Raw genomic sequence first — 20694 nt, 5'->3', positions numbered from 1 at the left:
AAATCTGCTGCTTCTGTTTCAGTCAGTTTCGTTTCTAACGAGATGACGGAACTCGGAAGAGAAAAAAAGACCGGCGTTAGTTGCTGTGATTGGACATCAGCAGCCTTTATATACAGCAGACTGATGCAGCATCACTACTTTCCCTGGCACTGATAGGAGCCTGCACTGGCATGACTGAGGTACTGTGATTGTATTTATTTGTTTTATTGGCGTATTTAGGTAGGCTACTAGCTAATTAATAACAAAAAAGTGTTTTTGCTATTTTAAACACTGTGATCACATAATAGAGAAAATCTTTATTTGTTAATTTACTAAGTTTAAAAAAAATATTTTATACACTTTTGTCAAATTATATACAGATGATCTTATTTAGACTGTGTTTAATTGTATTTGCTGCTTTGTTGTTGTTTAATTCCAAAGTACAAATGCTTTGGAAGCAACAAAGTGAACAAAGAGCGCTCACAAGCACAATTTCAGTGTGCATCATCAACCACAGCCCTGGTACTGTAGCTGTTTAGTCTGTTTGAGAGGTGGGTGAAGTAGCTAAATCGTAAGATCATCTAGATTCAGGCTAAGTTACTTAAACACTTGAATTATTGATCGTTTCCTTGTGCAATACACTGTTACTCAGCAAAATGATCAGAACAAAACAAGAAATAAAACCTTGAATGACTCATAGTTCAAAGATTTGTTTCACATTTATATTTTCTTTGGTTTAAAGAGAGCACTATAAACCTAATTTGTAAACTAAGCAAAAGGTTTGCATGTGTTTCTAAATTGTTAAACCTTTGCTATCATCACACAATTATCTCAGTCATCTGATCCAGAGGAGTACAGTCTCCTTTCCCACATGGGTGTGGTTTACATCACACATTAAAAAGAATAAGTAAACAAAAGCATGCAATACTTGAAACAGAAATCAATCATCCTAATCCACATTCTACAACAATGCTGCGTTTGTAGCTCTGTGCCTTGTGGCCAAACTTCTCCACTTTGGTGGGGAAGACTAGCAGCTGTCCTGAATGTTTTGCTATTAATGTCATTAATCACCTTCCAGCTCATGGGTGCTACCTACTACAGTAAGTACTGCAGAAGCAGTGTGTGTTTATTTGAGTTTTTTTGCACTGCTTCTGTATTTTGATTTCATTTTTGTTAAATAAATAATGACACGGTGTAATATGTCACGTTTAGATGTTCATCTGATGTTTTATTGACCTATTTTTAAAACCCATTAAGCCCCTTAGTTCATGTGTGTTTTTTTATTACATCCAGATATATAAAACCTTAAAACTAAAAGTGTGACAGTAAGTTTGCACTGCTGTAACACATGTCACAATTTTCTGAATTTCTTACAGGAACCCGTTCTGGCATGGTGAATCCAAAGGCAAAGAAGAAAGTCCGGTGAATGGCTTTCTTTTTAATATACTGTAAGCAGTAGGAGGCAGTAACTGTTCTCCTACATCTTGAGTAGACATTATATTAATAGGATTTGGGCACTAATGCCATTTTTGATTCTGCTTAAAGATCAGATTCTTTATTGATATCATTACTAACTACTAGTCAGTTTCCTGTGGTCAAAATAAATTAGGGAATAAATATGTTTTCAGCATTAAAGCAAATGTGTGGAATCTATACATGAAGTAAACATTTTGAAACCAGATGGCCAAAATTATTTTTATACTCGACTTTAGTGTCTCTTTTTAATTAAATATTAATTTTTGTCTAATTTCATAAAGATGATTCTATTTAATTTAAAGTAAAGAACCTCATCTCTAACAATATCAGTCAAATAGTCAAATACGTGCATGTGCTTTGCTAACTTAGCTCTCAACCTTATCCTTACTAACATTGCATCAGCAGGACCAACATGGTTTTAATTTGCCTTCAGACTCTAGTTTCTTTGTGTTTAATGCTTTTACTTTGTTTAGGACTTCCTTCGGGGCCACAGCACCACCCATCATTGACTATCTGAAAGATATTCTACGGCGATATCCAGATGGTGGACAAATTTTGAAGGTTGGTGTAATGATGTAACAAAAACACACAACAGTTACTTTAGGTAATATTGGGATGCTGTGCAAATAATAATAACAATAATAAAATGTAAATGACAATAGAAAGCGACGGGTTTATGAGATTTACTACTTTTTGCAGTTCTCACGAACATAAAAATGATTCACAATGGAACAACTGAAAACAGTAAAAATTTAAACTGAGACATTTTATTATTTCATGAAAAAAATTGTCTCATTTTGGATTTGGTGAAATCAACATGGTTGAATAAGTTGGGACGGGGCAACATTTAATGAGGTTAACTGGTAAAAAGTCAGTAACATGATTGGACAGAGACAAGTGAAGGGGCAGAGGTTCACCAATCTGTAAAGAAAAAAACATGTCTACAAGTTGTAGACATAGTGTCAGAATAATATTCCTCAATGCAAAATTGTGCAGATTTTGATTATTTCATCATCTACTGTATATAGATTCAGAGAATCTGGAGAAATCTCTGTGTGCAAGAGATAAGGCCAAAAGTCAGTACCACAGCCACACAGGATTTTCAAGGCCTCAGGCAGTTCTGCAAAACAGGCATGATTCTCTCATGCAAACCACTGCATTAGCTCCAGAACACTTCCACAAATCACTGTTTGTGAACACAGGTCACAGTGCCATCCACAAATGTGGGTTAAAGCTGTAGCTTGCAAAGAAAAAGCCGAGTTCCTGCCCCAAGTGGAGGAGTTTAAGTATCTCGGGGTCTTGTTCACGAGCGACGGGAGAAGGGAGCTGGAGATCGACAGACGGATTGGTGCTGCGGATGCAGTGATGCGGATGCTGTACCAGTCCATCATGGTGAAGAGAGAGCTGAGTGTAAAAGCAAAGCTCTCAATTTACCGGTTGATCTACGTCTCTACCCTCACCTATGGTCATGAACTGTGGGTAGTGATCCAAGATCGCGGATACAAGCGGCTGAAATGAGCTTCCTCTGAAGTGTGGCTGGCCTCTTCCTAAGAGATAGGGTGAGAGGTTCAGCCGTCTGGGAGGGGCTCAGAGTAGAGCTGCTGCTCCTCCACATTGAAAGGTGCCAGTTGAGGTGGTTCAGACATTTGACAAGGATGCCTCCTGGGCGCCTCATGGGTGAGGTGTCCTGGGCATGTCCCACCGGGAGGGAGGAAGGAAGGAAGGAAGGAAGGAAGGATGGATGGATGGATGGATGGATGGATGGATGGATCATCTGCCAGAGTGAATAGAAGAGGGCCCATATGGCATATTATCATCACTATGCATGTCTGATGGTATGGGGGTGCATTAGTGCCTATGGAATTCGCAGCTTGCATATCTAAAGGCACCATCAATGCTGAAAGGTATACACAGGTTTTAGAGCAAAATGTTCTCAATGAGGTAATTTCTTTTGCAGGGCAGGCCTTGAATATTTTAGAAAGATAATCCTAAACTCCGTACTGCATCTAGTACAACAGCATGTTTTCACAGTAGAAGAGTCCAGCTGCTGAACTCGCCTGCCTGCAGTATGGACCTTTCACCCATTAAAAACATTTGAAAGTGAACCTACACATTAATTGTGTGAACACAGAAGAACAAGAACAACAATTATTTCTACATTTAATGAAAATGTCATTTATTTCTACATAACATTGTGACAAATCCAAAATATAAAACAATGAGCTTCATAATATGTACTGACTCTGTCCTTAGACCATCAGCTCAGATTAGAAAAAGCTCTATTTAATTGGCAAAATGGAAACATGGATGTTGGTGGAGGTGTAACTAAAATATGGTTGTAATTCACAGAAATCTCCCAGATTTTGTGCTGCTTGCAAATGATAAGAGCCTGCAAATTTTTGCTTTTTTGCAACCGACCATACTGAGCTGGCATTTTATCAGACAAAATATTAAAAATATAATGCAGTACAATTCATCAGTTTTACCACAGAGTTAAATTTACACAATTATTGACCATTTTTGAAGCTTAAAACATTTTTGCCATTGTATGCTAAAGAACAAGAATGACTACATCATATACTCTGACTGGACACTTTGGACTACAGTGTCCAGTGAGTCTGAGTTAGACTGAAATGGACCCTTTTTTGTTTTTCCTCTGTAGACATACTTGCTGTGAGAAAGATCTACCAGCTTTCTGTGCAGAACTGTGTCAGTGGCAGCGTTGTACTGCCATTTTCTGCTCAAGGTTGTTTTTATTTGTCAACAGGAGCTGATTCAAAATGCAGATGATGCTCGAGCCACAGAAGTGGTTTTCATCCATGACGAACGAAGCTATGGGACTGAAAGCCTTTGGACTGAAGAACTGGAGACATACCAAGGTATTCACTGAATAAAAGAAATATATTTCACAAAAACTATTATTTATTTACATTTAAAAGTAATAAATAGAGCCAATACATCTCCAGTTAAGAATGTCTGTCCGGGTTTGCTGGGAACTTTTTGGTTTGTTTTTATTTAACATTCTGCTTCCTTTGGGGGTCACGTCGAAAAGTGGAGCTACTCACTGTGGCAATCCCTTGTGACTAAAGGAGCAGCTAAAAGTAGCAGGTTCTGCTTGTTTCAGTGTGTAATTTCTCCCAAAGTATAGTGTGTGGATGTTTTTCCCCATATTTTTCCACATTATCAAACATTTCCTAGGTGGCTGTTTTTAGAAAGCCCTATAAAACTGGATTCTGATTGTAGACTACATAAAATATGTGATGTCACATGGTGGGACTGCAGTTCTGAATCCTCAGCTTTGGAATTTTGGCTGTCACCATCATTGTTTATTCAAGCTGTCCAAGGCCCTGGAAAAACTAGATTTCCAACAACAACTGATTGGAAAAACAAGTACAAAAATTTTCTCATTTTATTTATTTATTTTCTATTGTATAATTTTTTAATAGTAGTAATAGTGGGTCTTAGGTTGCTTATATTCTTTCATGTCTCAGGTGGTGCATAACAGGACAGATTACATTTTCTTAGTCTATATTTTCTGTGCTTTCTTGGATATTTGTGCTTTCAGAGACCAACGTTATCACTGTTAATGTGCTTCACTTAAAGGCATTGGTCATATAAGAAAACATGAATAACCTATGTGCATTTACAGCATCATTAAATAATATAGCTCCTGCTTCCTAACAAATTCCCACACTCACTTAATTCCATGTTTGTCTGAAAGGCAGAGCCTTGCAAAGTAAAAACTACTTGTTAACAAGCTACTGGCACTGTAATTCACTATGATAATGAATGTTGACTAGTGAAAACCAAATGTACTCACTTAATTAAACAGCCAAATAGTTTTATATGTATGTTCATGCAGCCCTCACCCTTAACACAGTTTAAACTTGCACAAGGTTGTTGAGCATTTTACTTTTGGAGCAAACCTCAGCTGTTCACAGCACTGCAGTTTTTAAAACTGGCTTCATTTTTCAACAATGGAGCTTTCAGCTTAATTATAATATGCAGATCAAGAGAGAAGATTTAGGATAGTCACTGTTAATATTGTCTCTAGTTACCGTTACACTCAAAGTGTTCTACATAAAATCCATTTGCATAGTAACTGAAAAGTGTCTCCTGTCTTCTGATTTCCTTTCTGGAAAAATCTCATTCAGTGCACGTTGGTATAGAGATTCCAGAGAATGTGTCACTAACACATAGATACCTAAAGCATAAGCCTTGAGTTTGTTATGTTTTTACGAAGGTCCTGCTCTCTATACCTACAACAATGCCGCATTCACTGATGAAGACTGGGAAGGAATTCAGATGGCTGGAAGGAGTGTAAAGCGTGATGACCCAAACAGAGTGGGAAGGTTTGGAATCGGCTTCAACTCTGTTTACCACATAACAGGTGAAACTATGTGTAGTTAGATCACAGATATGAGTAGTAATTTTTGAAAAGATAAACAGTTAGCAGTAACATATTTTTACTTTGTTCATAGATGTGCCAAGTATATTCAGTTCAGGCCACCTTGGCATGATGGATCCCCAAGAAAAAATATTTGGAGAGAGAAATGGAGGGTTTCGGTGGTCTTTGGATGATTCTGAAGACCAAGAAGTTCTGCTGAATATGAGTGATCAGTTTCAACCATTTAGAGATATAGTCTCACATGTGTGTGACCATGGATGGTCAAAAGTTGTCATGGAGGATCAGCACTTCAATGGGACAATTTTTAGATTTCCTTTACGCAATGAAGCATCAGAAATTTCTGATAATCTGTATGACTCAAATAAAGTGGTTGAGCTTTTTGATAGCTTCATTGCAGATGCAGATTTGAGCCTCCTCTTCTTGAAAAATGTCACTTCCGTGTCCTTGTTACATATTAGTGAAGATGGAGCTGTTAACACCAGACTTGAAGTGAAATCCTCAGTCCCCACAGATGGTGTTTTGGAGCCAGAAGAGGAGTCAATCACTGAGGGTCTAACAAGGTTCAAAGTTATAACTGTGAGTTCAAAAGACCAAAAAGAGACAAAGTGGCTTCTGACAACATGTACCATGAAAGAGGGCATTGCAGAAGATCTTGATTTGCTTACAAAGAAGTTGAGCTTTTTACCTCAAGTTGACCTGGCATTCCCCTGTGGTGAGAAGAGAGACTGTAGCCAGAGCAGACTGAGCTGCTTTCTCCCCCTTCCAAACAATGAATCCAATAAGACAGGACTCCCAGTTTATGTCAATGCATGCTTTGGCCTCACAGACAATAGAAGACACATCAAATGGCAAGAGGAAGACCAGAGACATGATGAACATGCTTTGTGGAATGAAATGCTGATGAAGAAGGTGTTTCCACAAGCATACATCAAGATCATTCAAGATGCCATTAAACTTGCCCAAAAATCTATCCTCCCTGTTTCCTCTGTGTACAATCTGTGGCCAGATCTCACTCAGATACAACACAAAGAAAAATGGCATGCTCTCACTCTGGATGTTTTTCATCACTTATTCAGACAGAACGTGGCCATCCTCTCTCTTGCTAAAGATGAAAGACAGTTTATCTCTCCATCAGAAGCTGTTTTCCCCTGCAATGGCCCAACAAGCACCAACATATTGTCTGCCATTAAAAGGACTTTAGTGTCATGTGGAGAAAATCTTGTCACTTTACCAGCTAGTGTTGCAAAGGCTATAAATGAGGCCTACCCAAACCCTTCTACCCTAAAACATGTGACTCCAGCATTCCTCAGGGCCATTCTCCACAGGACCGGTGTGGATAACATCACCAAAGATGACAAACTCAGTCTTTTGGAGTACATTTTAGGTGATGAACAATATAAAGAACTTGAGGGTCTTCACCTCCTTCCACTCAGTGATGGCTCTTTCAGATATTTCACATACAGAGAGGAAGACACTGCTTTGATTGACAGCCATGAATTTCCAAGGTAGGGTTTCCATACATCTATCAAAATTTAAAATAAATGTTATATTCATTATGACTAAAGTTGCCATTTTTATGTGTTATTCACATAATGATTGTAACTGAATATTTGGAAGGTTCAGGAATATTTCTATACTGAATGAACTCCTAACAGTTTGATCCACATAATCCATTACACTTTTTTATAGAGTCTTGCTGCCATTCTGTAAACCCTTCTTCATCCCACATGATCTGACTCCAGCCTGCAGTGCACATCTGAAAGAACTGGCCAGAAGAAGTAAGTGAAAGTAATTTTAAACAATACAGAGTCATTTGTACACAGCTACACATTTTAGCACACACATTTATTCTTATCTTTAAAAAACAAATCTTTTTGATCTGCTCTTCAGATTTCTTCAAGATCACCAACATTGATGCATCCCATGTGGCTGAATATGCAAGACGATATTTGCCACCAGACTGGAAACAGACAGGGAAGAACCTTGTTGCATGGGACAACAACAACAGTCAGCATCCACCTTTAGACTGGTTCCAAGAATTCTGGAGGTTTCTCAACAGTCATTTTAATGAGTTAAGTCCTTTCACTGACATACCTCTAATACCAGTTAGTCCTCTGTCTGGCAGTCAGACTGTATCAGTAGCAAAACTACAGCAGAACACAACCCTGATCTTTCAGAAAAGTAAACAGCTGAGTTTGCCAGACCGAATAGCTCAGCTGGTGAACAAAGTTGGTGGCACAGTGGTGAGAGGAAATGAGTGGCTCAAGCATGTAGACCTTGACTCGTATGTGCTGTGCCCATCTCCAAGGAGTGTTTTGAAGGTCCTGATGAATTTAGATTTCCAGCATCTTATCACAGAACTCACATCTGCCTCTCACACAGCACACAATGAACTAAAAGATTATCTTTCTTATCTGGATTCTCTCTCAAAAACAGAGAAAGATTTTCTCTTGAGGTTGCCTTTGTTTCAAACCATGAAAGGATTCAGTGTTGCAGCTCAATCGAAACAAGCTGTGCTTCTGATCTCAGGCCTAACAGTACCAACAGAGCTCCCTATGCCTGATTCCATAATCCAGTGTTCTACTGAGACTGACCGCAGACTGTTACAGCTGCTCAAAGTTCATCTCTTGGACACCGCCGAAGCAGCCAATGTTCTTGTTGACAGCATAAGGAAAGGCGCTTGCAGCAGTGACAACACTAACAAAACAATGACTTGGGTTTTACAGCATGGTAAGGTGCTTTTCTCACAAAACGAATCCCTGAAATGCAGCTGTAAGGACTTGAGCTTCATTGAGGTGAATGGACAGCTGAAAAAGGCATCTGACTTTTTTGATCCAAGAATTCAGACTTTTAAAGTCATCTTTGAGTCAGACTTCTTTCCACCGCCTTCATACACTCATTCACTGCAGATGCTGGAAAGCTTAACAGAAATCGGATTACTGAATAAAGAGATAGATGTCTCACCTGAACATTTGCTACATGCTGCCACGCTGACTGACAAACTGTGTGTGAACTCACAAACTGAGGCTCTGAGAAGAGGTCAGGTTCTGTTGGAAATGTTGGAAAGTAATGATTTACTGACAAAGTTTTCTCACAGACAACTTCATTGCCTCAAAATGCTTAAATGGATCCCATGTGAACAACCTGGAAGTGAGAAACAATTCAGTGATAAATCTCAGAAGTATTGTTTGTTTTGCCCAAATGAAATAAGACATTCTGTTTATAAGGACATTGTTGGACATGTAATGCCACTAACAGGGAAGCTCAGTGACAGAGTTAGCAACAGACTTGGTCTCAAAGACCTACCACCACCTGAAAAAGTGATTGAAAATCTTTCAGTCTTGAAATCAAAAGCACTGGAAATGGCTAATCCTGACACAGATGTAGACTTCAAAAGACAGCTGCACAGCATTTACAAACACATGCAATACAACCTCTTTGTATTTGTTACAATGATGGGCAATGAGACATGTTGGCTATGGGCCCAGAACGAGTTTGTTGCACCCCAGGATCTGGTTCTTGAATACCCAAATAATCTAGATCTGAGTTCTTACATTGGGAAGGTGCCAAGTGAATTTTTGCCATACAGAACATTGTTCCAGAGGTTTTGCCTGAGAAAAGTACTTTCCAATGAAGACATTTTGGGCATTCTGTACTCCATCCAGCAAACAATTGAAGCAAGACAACAGCCGATTGCAAGTTCTTCAGAGGTCAAAGTGTCAATAGAAATTCTCAACTGGCTCTGGAAAGAGAAGAAAACAGTTCAGGATGACATCCCAGTGCCAGTCATTGCTGAGGGAGGAAAATTTACCCTTAAACCACGATCAACAGCTCTTTTCTGTGATGTAAGCAAAAATGGACTGAAAGAACTAAACTGCAGAGAAGAGGAAATTTATGTCATACATGAGGAAATCCCAAAAGCAGCGGCTGAATGGCTGGAAATTCGTTTTCTCAGTACCCACATCCTTGATCCAGAGGAGATAGGAATAGAGCAGTGTGGACAATCTGAACCAATAACAATGAGAATAAAAAACATTCTTAAAGAGTACGATGAAGACAGTGACATCTTCAAAGAGCTCATCCAGAATGCAGAGGACGCTGGGGCAGATGTTTGCAAGTTCTTGGTGGATTTCAGAGTACACAGAGATGCCCCCGAAAGCCTGATTGACCCTGACATGGCTCTTTGTCAGGGACCTTGTCTTTGGGCTTTCAATAATGAGCAGTTCACAGCAGAGGATTGGAAAAATATTGTCAGAGTTGGCTCAGCCTCAAAGGAAAACAAAGCAGAAAAAATTGGAAAGTTTGGACTTGGATTCAATACTGTGTATCATGTGACAGATGTCCCCTCCATCCTTAGTGGCAACACTCTTCTCATATTTGATCCAAATGTTACTCATCTCACAAAACATATCAAACATAAATCAAATCCTGGAATCAAGCTGGATCTCTCTCAACAGCGACTCTTTCATTGTTTTCCTGGTCAGTTTGGATCATATGAAAACATTTTTGACTGTAATTTTACCCGAAAAAGTCCTCCTGAACCCTATCCAGGCACTCTGATCAAACTACCTTTCCGAAGTGAAGAAGAGGCTGTCAAATCAGAAATAAACCCAAAAGTGTATGAAAAACCCCATATCCTTGATTTTCAACATCTCTTTTCTAAAAACTCACAAACCCATCTGCTTTTTTTAAAGAACATCATTACATTATCCCTCCAAAATATCCCACACAATGGATCAACTCCACCAAGAGAAAATGAAATGGAGACCATCTTCTCTGTGTCCAAAACCACTGTGAGTGCAATGGAGATTCCTGATGACACCAGTGTGTCCAAGCAACGTCATGCTGAGAAATCACTGATGAAACTTGATGGTAAATGCAAAGAGGTGATCAATTGCTGCAAAATCAGCATTGTGAAAATATCCAGTCAGCAGTCTAATGAAACTAAACTTCAGCTCTGGCTCCTGTACAACTGCTTTGGGACAGATGAGTCCTTTAAAATGGCCATTCACAAAAACAAGCAGGTCAGTTTCTCTTTGCCCATTGGAGGGATTGCTGTGCCCTTGCAAAATCATCCAGAAACTGGAAAATTCACCACATTACAAACAGAACTTGTTGGACAGGCCTTTTGCTTCCTTCCTCTTCCCATTCACACAGGTCTTCCTGTCAATGTAAATGGCACATTTGCTGTGACAAGCAACCGAAAAGGTCTGTGGGAAACTGGAGTGAAAAATGACTGGAACAAAGCTCTCCTTCAGGATCCAGTAGTGACAGCATATGTTACTGTACTCAAGGCACTAAAGAAAATGTCAGAAAATAAGCAGCTGGTGAGTTACTGTTATCACACCTTTTGGCCTGATAGAGAGAAAGTGACTGAAACTTTCAAGCCTTTAGTGGATGCACTTTACTCAACCATTATTGACGACTCTGTTGGTCCAGAGCTCTTTAGTGATGGAGAACAATGGTTCTCAATGAACAATGCCATATTTCTACATGAGAGCATTGAAAATGATGAAAAGATTGGTGACCTTGCAGTGCAAGTTTGTCAGAAATATGCAAAAGGACCCAATCATGTTGTTCCTCTTCCACTTTGGCTGAGAAATACTTTCAAACAGGCTGGCCTAGAAAAGGTTTTACAAAACAGGACCTGGAACTGGGAGAAGTTCTACAGAGAAGCAGTGTTTGGTAACCTAACTACAATGGACTCGAAGAGTAGAGATACCCTTGTGCTGCATGCTATTGACCTTCATATCAAAGAAATTGACAATCTGCTGCTCTTCTATCCATGCATACCCACAAAGGGTGGACAGCTCCAACATGTCAGGAAACTTGTGAATCCTACAGGGAAAGTGGCCTGTCTTTTTGAACCAAACGAGGGACGCTTGCTGGATGGATCCGAAAATGACTACAGATCTCCAAAAAGGATTCAGCGTTTGTTGGAACTCGGTATGGCAAATGATCATCTCCCATTGGAAGACATCACAGAGAAAGCAGGCACGATTAATAAAACCTGGAGCATTGACAAAAAGAAAGCATTTGTCGACTTGAAGTGTCTATTTGAACTTATGAAGAATCACATTTATGATGAAGGCTCTCACCACTGGAAAACACTGAGGACAACTGCATTTCTTCCAGCATATTCACCTGGTGATGCAAAAATGGAAGGAAATGTAACACTTAAAAGGCCCACTGATGTTTTTAGTGACAAATGCTCCCTTCTCGTTAACATGACACAACCAGTGCTGGATAATAGTAATTTGAAAATACACCACAGTGATCCAGTCCTAAAGATCTTGGGCGTGAACAGCACTCCGAAGCCAGAGGTGGTGCTCCAGCAGCTGCATGAAGGAAGCAAACAAGCACACTCCATTGACAGATCCATGCTTTACAAAATAGCATTTGAGTGCTATACGTGTCTGGATCAGTGGATCTGTGACTCTGGAAATACCACTTACATTTCACAACAAGCAAGTTCATTTCCATTCATCCTCATTGGTGATACATTTGTGAATGTTGATCATGCAGCTGAGAACGGGCAATTTGAAGCAAAGCCCTATCTCCACGTACTTCCAGCTGCCTTCACAAGCTTCAGGAACCTCTGGAAATGTATAGGTGTTGAAAAACAATTCACGATCACTCAGTTTCTAACTGTGTTGCAGGAATTAAAAGCTCAACATGGAAACCAGCCCCTACCAGAGAGTGATCTCTCAGTTGTCGTCACAATTTTAAACAAAGGGATTTTTGAGGCCAAATTGAAAATCACGGATGACTGTCTGATACCCAATGAGCATGGAGTTTTGCAACCTGCAAATGAGCTGTTTTACAATGACAGCCCGTGGATGCCACTCACTTCAGGTGTCACATTATGTCACGAGAATATCCCACGAGCTATGGCTCGCCACCTTGGAATCAAAACAACAAGGCATCATACTCTGGAAAACCACATAGTTGATGACCTTTCACCATTTGCTTTTGACTTTGAACAGCAGGAACAGCTGACTGTTCGTATTAAAAACATAATTTCAGCCTATCCATCAAAGAAGGATATCCTTAAAGAGCTTATCCAAAATGCTGATGATGCAGAAGCAACAGAAATTCACTTCATCTGGGACAAAAGACAACATGGAAAAGAAAAAACATTTGGGAAGAAATGGAACAATCTCCAGGGTCCAGCACTTTGTGTGTTCAACAACAAAGTGTTTTCTGATGCTGACATTAAGGGAATTCAACAGCTGGGAGAGGGAGGAAAGCACAACACCCCAGGGAAGATAGGCAAGTACGGAGTTGGATTCAACTCTGTTTACCATCTGACTGACTGCCCTTCGATCCTTACAGGAGATGAAGTACTCTGCATTTCTGACCCCAATCAAAAATACATTGAAAATCATTCAAATAACCAGCGATATGGCATTGGCTATAAACTCGCTGACACTTTCAAAGAAATGTACGTAGATGTCTACAAATCATTTCTTCCAGACAAATTTTCTCTTAAAGAGGGCACCATGTTCAGATTACCTCTGAGAATGGGTACAAATGCAAATACCTCCAAAATATCACAGCAAGGAGTCACTGACCGCGACATGAAAGAACTGTGCTCTGCCCTGTCTGAAGATCCTGTAGGACTAATTCTCTTTCTGAAAAACATCTGCAAAATCAAAGTCCATGAAATCAGTGACTATTCAGGAGGACTTAAAACCATCTTTGAGGTTGAAAAAAATCTGCCACAAAGAAGTCGTGAAGAAAAAGATGCTTTTGTAAAACATCTACAAAATGCACTGCAATCAGACAAAACAGCAACACCGCACAAGACTTTCTATGAAACTGTGATTTCCACCTCAGATAAAAGACAAAGTAAGTGGATTGTTGCAGAACAATTTGGCTCCTTCAAAGACAGCTACGATTTAAAACTATCAGAAAAACTTCCCCAAGCATCATTAGCTGCACGTGTGAACACAAAGGGATCCAGCGTCATGGATTTTAAAGGAGAAGCCTTTTGTTCACTTCCTTTGCCAGGGAAAACTGGACTGCCAGTACATATCAATGGAAACTTTGAGGTTGATTCTGCCAGGACAAGCCTTTGGAAAGAAGATGGGAAGAGTAAGAAATCAGGCTGGAATGAGTCTTTGAAACAGCACGTCATTGCTCCGCTTTATGCAGACCTCCTGCATTACATCAGGCGCAGCATTGCAGTCAAGAAAGTTTTCTCGAAAGTAAGAAAACTTACTTTAATAGAAAATACTAACTCATGTTTCAATACAGAATATTTGTGTTTTTGGCCAACTGTGTCCAAAGATGTTTACCCAGACTGGCATGAAATGATACATGAAGTATACAGATCATTGAAAGAAAAAGGCCTTGATGTAATCCCTGTTATGACGACCATAACACGTATAACTACATATAGAGAAATTAAACAGCACTCTTTTGACTGGAGTAATGTCAGTGAAACAGACTCAACTGAGGCACCTTACTTGACAACCTTGGGAAATTTCCAGCTGAATAACATTTTGGAAGATCTTGGAATGAAGCTGGTTCCTTATTCCGCAAACATGCAGAGGATTTGGACAAGTTTCAGATCTGCTGGGGTTGAAGTAAAAGAGGTCAGTCCCTCCACTGTGCAGACTTTCCTACGAGCAAAACCTCTAAATGATCCAACCCAAACAGATGAGGATTTGCCTTTACCCATAAGTGCTACTTTGATCAAAGATGAGAAAAGATGTTCAGAGCTCCTGAGTTTTTGTTTAAAAGATTTCTCCTCAGAAAAGGTCACCCAGGACAATGCCAGTTTGCTCGAAGGCCTTCCACTTCTTCTCACAAAAGATAATGTTTTGAAAATGTTCAGCTCCCAAACACCAAAGTGGATATCGAGGTATGCAAATCTTTTCTTTGACTACAAGGATGAATTTTCAAATTATAAGATCAACATTTGGCACATTGAGCTTCTTCAAAGATTAAAACTTGTCAGAAATATGACATTGCCCTGCTCAGAGAAATATCTGAAAACATTAATTCAGCATCTTCTTTATGAGTGTGACATTGATCCACACAGTGGTCTTCATGTCCCCAATGAGAAAATATTGAAGTGGCTAAAATTACTTTGGAAGTTCATAATGAGTGAAATTAAACTACCAACATCTAGAGATGACGAGTCCAGTCTTACACTCAGTGATGTAAGGAAACTCTTCAGCAACTGCTATATTTTACCTGTTGTGTGTCCAAGGTTGAACAACAAGCACTTCCTGCAAACAATGAAACACATGTCAAGTGTTGTGTTTGCCTCAGAAAAACACAAAGACATATCAGGCATCCTCTTTAAACTTGGTTTTATGACTTCTGATCATGTATTCTTCTCTGAGATGGATCGATGGATATATTCATATCTACAAGATGAACTTCTCGATGTAGATGATGAAAGCTCAGTGTTGGATCAAGTGTACAACATTAATTGCTCAGAGTTTTCCCACCTTTCAAATGATGATATGAAAGAGTTTCAGATGTTCCTGCAATCAGGATTATCCAAGTCCAAAGTCAGCAAAGAGTATGTGGGGAAACTTAAATCCTTACCAATATTTGAAACAACACAAGGTGAACGAGTGAGGATTGATGGACCTAAGAAGGTTTTCATCGTCAAAATCAAATATTCAGTCATATTTCCAGATTTGTTCAACCTACCTACAAACAGCAGCATTTTTCTGAAACACAACTCTGAGAACTACATGCTGTCAGAAACACTCAACATTCAGGTCCTGGATGATTTGCAGTATTTCATGAAGTTCATTCTGCCTGCTGTACACCAACTCACAGAGACACAGATTCTTCACAGCCTCAAACTGTTGCTGTCACTAGATTATTCGTTGAAGGAAAGAAAAATTATCATCTCCTCACTGAAGACGGTGAAACTGATTCGCAGTTCTCAAGGTAGACTGGAGCCTGCATCATACTACTTTGATGAGAGTGTTGAGCTGTACAAACGAATGTTGCCCCACGAGAGATTTGTTCCTGAGACATTTTGGTCTGAACTGTGTGAAGGAGATGACTACACAACAGAAAAAGCAAAAGAGCTGGTCAGAGAACTTGGAATGAAGCATGTTGTGTCAGCGGACGAGATAATACATTTTGCACACCAGCTGGAATCAGAAGCAAAAGTTAACAGAAGACTCAAAGACATGAAACTGAAATCATCATTACTTTTCAGGGAAGCCTTAAATAAAGCATGTGATCCCAAAGACAACAACGAAAGGTTGCTGGAAAGCATTGCTGACATCAAATTCATTTTTCCAGTTATGATTCGAAAAGAACTGTCCAACTACCACCAACCATTTGCTCCTGAAGGAACTACTGTTAAAATTAGAGGCTCGTTGATTGAGAAAAATCCAGAGCATCAAGATTTGATTTGGACCTCAATGCCAATTATAGACCTACCATTTATGTCACAAGGTCTTCAGAAAATGATAAAAAATGTTGGAGCTCATGAAGAACCACCTCCAAACTGTGTTGCCAGTAACATAAGAAACATCTGTCAGTCACCATGTGAAACTGACCAGCTGATCAAAACACGAGCTAAAGTGTTCAGAAGTTCCTACGCTTACCTGCAAGAAAAAAGATTTGAAGGAAACCAGCTGACTGGTCTTCCTGTTGTGTTGGTTGAAAAAGACACAAAACTTGTGACGGTTGATGACGTGTGTCTGTCGCTCTCCTATGATCGTGACTTCAGACCATATCTGTACAAGATTACTCAAGAAGATGCAGTGTATGCACCGTTCTTTCGGAAAATTGGTGTGAAGAAGAAAGCTACTGCAGAGCAATATTGTAATGTTTTGGCAGCAGTTTACGCTGATTCCTGTGATAAACAAAAACTACATTCAAACCAGCTGAGAACTGTGAAACGAGCTGTTGAGCAGTTGTTTAAGTTAATCAGAACTCAGGGAAATGAGACACTTCTTGAAAATGTTGAGACTCTGTATCTTCCTGCAGTAGATGGTAAATTATACCCATCATCCACACTCTGCTACAACGACACAGTGTTTGAGACCAAAAGGTTGGAAGAAGCGCTGGAGAACAAGTTCCTGCTGCTTCAGAAACTCAGTGAATGTCATTTGGGCAACGACAAATACAAGCATCATCAGCTGTTGCAACTTCTGCCTCAGAAATTTCAGCCAAAGATGCTGTCTGAGTTCACAGAGGAAAGAGTTGTGGAATCAGAGATGCAGCTTTGTGAACTTGAGACTGGCTGTGAATTTAGTGGATGGTTTGATAAACATCTCTCCTCAGGAGCCTTTAAATATGGATTCATTTGTCTTATTAGAGAGAATTCTCAAGGCAAAATAACACAAGAGGATGCCACTAAAATGTGTGAGAAGACTTTTGGCAGTATACAAATTTTGTGCTGCAAAACTTTGGAAACAGCTCTCTGGCTCAATAAACAGCCACTTCCCAAAACTGATGAAGAAACAGATGTTTTTGTGAAACGAGAGCAACAAGGGTGTACCTTTTACTTAAAGCACAATGATGACATGGCTCCCAAGGTAATAAATGAAGTCATCATGACACTGACAAAGGAGATTAATGCTCTTTTAGGGAACAGAATTGCATCGGTTCACCTTCCAGTGCTGGGACAACTCCTCATGTGTGACGATCTGCAAGATGTTCGGAAAACTCTGGCTAAAAATCAGATCCGTGACAGTGCTGAAACTGAAAGTTCCTCTTTTAGTCCAGCAGCCCCTGGGACAGAGGTTCCAGAAGAATGGCATGATTGTTTGGACATGAATGTCCTCAACAACTTTGAAGAGGGGGAGTATGTTGGCTACAGAATTGATGACAAGTACATTTATGCAGTTATTGTTGAAGAACTGCCTGGTCACAATGGACGATATTCATGGAGATACAAAATAGAAGTAGGAGAAGATGAGCCCATTGAAGTCAGCTGTGTTGATCTGTTTCAGTTTAAACGAGAAAAGAAGGTAAAAACAGAAAGGAGGAAATGCATGGAGCCAGAACCACAGAAGAAGACGCTAAAACCAGAAGAAAACACTTGCATGGAGCTGGAACCACTGACAGGAGCTGTGCCACATTCTTCTGAATCATCAACAAATTCTTTACCAGCCTCTGTTGAGGAAGCTAAAAGGGAAATTGATAAATGTTTGGCAGAGATCTGGAGGCTTCCTGAGGAGGAGAGGCACAAAGCCATCAAGAGACTGTACCTCAGGTGGCACCCTGACAAAAATCCGGATTGCCAGTCTCTCGCCAGTGAGGCATTCAAATATTTACAGAATCGAATTGATGAGCTCAGCAAACCCAAAGCTGCAGGCTCGACCTTTTCAAGCAGAAACACAAATTTCAGAGGCTTCTATGAAGAGTGGAATCAGGAGGCCAGGTATCACAGAAATAGTCGAGAGAGGTTCTCTAGAGGCTATAGAGGTTTCCATTCCTACAACTTCTGGACCCACAATGAAAATGTCCCAAGGCCAGACAGAGAAGAGGCCAGCCGCTGGTGTAGACAGGCTCGCTGCGATCTCAATGCAGCTCACAAAGACACTGGTGGAGGGAGCACAGAGTGGTGTCTGTTTAAGGTCCATCAAGCAGTAGAAAAGTCTCTCATAGCAGCATGCTATAAAAGAAATGGACAACGCCCCAACAGCAGCTCAATTTCAGCCACTGCTGCACAAGTTTCCCGCTACAGCCTCCAACTGAGAGATCTGCCTGAGATTGTGAAAAACCTGCAGACACTCGGGGTGGATCCTAAAAGGACTCAATATCCCAACTGCCATCCATATCCTCACATACCGAACGGACAATTCAGATCAGAGAATGAAATGCTGGCACTGAACAAGGCATCTGAGCTCCTTAATAAAATAGAAGCATATGTGAATTAAGGATTTAAAACAAGGTATTGGTCAGTGTAACTGGTTTTCTACATGTTAAAAGTAATGTAATGTAAAGTGTAAAACTGAAATATTATTTAACATCAGAAAGAAAAAAGAAAACTTTTATTTTACTTATTTGTCTCACTTCTCATACTCAGTACTTATTATTATGTTATGGTGTGCATGTATATGTAAACACACTGAAGAAAATTGTAAGTACTAAATTACTTTATTTTGGATTCTTGTCATTTAAAGCTGCTTATTGGTGATATCGATATATTCTGTGTTATGAAAATGAAAACATCAGATGTTCTTTGTAAGTCTTGTTGACACTGTTGACTACTCTCTGAGATCAAAACAGTCACTCAGTGAATTTCTTACTGTTTGTTAAAAACCTGCCTTGGATCAATATACTCACTGTATGCTTGTAATGTAAATGCAAATATGCAGTTTTGGTGTTTTAAAGTTATGACTATTTGCTGAGAGACAGTATAACTACCGCATACTGATTTTTACTTGTATCCAGTTTTGTCTTCTGAAAAACTTAAAATCTTTAAACTTAAATCCACATTGCAATTGGGGGATTTTTGTTTTGTTTTCCTTTTTTTTTTTTTAATATTTGCTAGCAGAAAGATCTGAAGAGGACCTTAAATGATGTCTTTAATCATTTCTCCTCCCATGTAATTGGGACTTTTTTGTCTGATTAGTTAAACAGACCAAATTCTCCCTCTTTAAGTGTTTCCAAGTCTGGTCATGTCTCTGGACATGCATGTGGATGGTTAGAAACAATATTTACCCTTAAATGTCAATGTGATATAAAAGAAAATGCATCTAGAGAGTCACAGACCAAAGATCTGATCAATAACAGACAAGCCACTCACTGTGGAAAACCTTAGCCATATTTATTTTATCCAACACTGTAACACTATGATAAAACTAGAAAGTGCATTTTCTGAAGAAACTGCAGTGTGAATGCTTGAATCTGAATGTATGCACTGAAATGAATTAATTACTGAATTTAAGTTAAAAATCTTGAATGAGATAAAAAAAAAAAACCCGAATTTAACCTGAAAACAAAAGTGCTGAACTGCTAAAAGCTGAAGGTTACACAGAAGAAGAAGTTGGAAAAAAGCTGAAAATGTTTTAATTGTAAATTAGAAAAACCTAAGAAATGAGAAAAGAACATTTAGAGTCAGAAAACATCTGAAAGAATATTAAAAGGTCATATTCTTTGAATCACTGAATGACTAAAATGTGATCCCTCCACTTGGACCCACACAGTTTAAAAAGTTTACATCTCTGAGCTTTGAAAGACAAGATGTTGGAAAAAGAACAACGATGGCGACGTTTTGAGGGTAAAATGATGGCTTTAACACTGTGGACACAGCAGCAGTTGAAAGAGAAGTGTTTAAGATGAATTTTGGCAGAGTGGCAGAGAGAGCTCGTTAAGCAGGCAGGTGTGAGCCTGGTTGCTATAGTGACCGCACCCAATGGCTCCATACACACGGACACAGACATGCACCTCACTTTTGCTGCTTAAAATGAACAGAAAAGTCAGGCCGAAACAAATCGTTCCCAAATGAAAAGTAAAAGTCGTATTGACAAAATTCTTTCACTGTGAGCGACAGCAATGTCTAGTCTACCAAATTCTCAGTTTTCATGTCTGTGGAGTTTATTATATGGACGTGGTGACAGTGTAAAGACACCATGCTCTTCTGATTTTCAAACGAACCTTCTGAGCCATTTTAACATTAGAGTCTATGGAAGAGTTGGAGGGAGGAGGCTGTGCATTGGTGACATTTATGAAAGAACCATAACACCTAGTACAATAGTAAACACATTGGATGAAAGAGGACAGCCATGGCTACGTTTTGAGGGTAAAATCATACCTGTAGAGCAAACGCTGCGGACACAGCAGCAGTTTTAAAAAAGATTTTAAGATTATTTTTTTTGCTCCTCTCACTCTAG

At 39.4% G+C, this 20694-nt stretch overlaps 1 protein-coding gene across 1 annotated transcript; it reads left to right on the top strand.

Annotated features, from left to right (window-relative positions):
- The first annotated feature begins 1036 nt into the window (after positions 1-1036).
- LOC146690974 (sacsin-like) lies at positions 1037-19307 on the top strand. The gene is made up of 8 exons (XM_085435099.1): positions 1037-1079; positions 1356-1401; positions 1929-2016; positions 4223-4334; positions 5699-5845; positions 5937-7368; positions 7553-7641; positions 7754-19307. The coding sequence occupies exons 1-8, from the start codon at positions 1037-1039 to the stop codon at positions 18733-18735; spliced, it is 12939 nt and encodes a 4312-aa protein (XP_085291225.1). The 3' UTR covers positions 18736-19307.
- The last annotated feature ends 1387 nt before the right edge of the window (positions 19308-20694 follow it).

Source organism: Copadichromis virginalis, linkage group LG16 (assembly GCF_057382275.1).
Source record: "Copadichromis virginalis isolate Kocher_CV1m ecotype Utaka linkage group LG16, C_Virginalis_male_GT1.1, whole genome shotgun sequence".
In the NCBI taxonomy this organism is placed as follows: domain Eukaryota; kingdom Metazoa; phylum Chordata; class Actinopteri; order Cichliformes; family Cichlidae; genus Copadichromis; species Copadichromis virginalis.
Note: the sequence above shows the minus strand (reverse complement) of the source record. Positions and strands in the feature narration are given on the sequence as shown.

Excerpts from the sequence above, each read along its gene's own strand:
- LOC146690974 (XM_085435099.1), top strand. The coding sequence starts at position 1,037 with ATGTCATTAATCACCTTCCAGCTCATGGGTGCTACCTACTACA. Across the intron at positions 1,402-1,928 it reads AAGGCAAAGAAGAAAGTCCG|GACTTCCTTCGGGGCCACAG; the intron begins GTGAATGGCTTT and ends TACTTTGTTTAG. Across the intron at positions 2,017-4,222 it reads ATGGTGGACAAATTTTGAAG|GAGCTGATTCAAAATGCAGA; the intron begins GTTGGTGTAATG and ends ATTTGTCAACAG.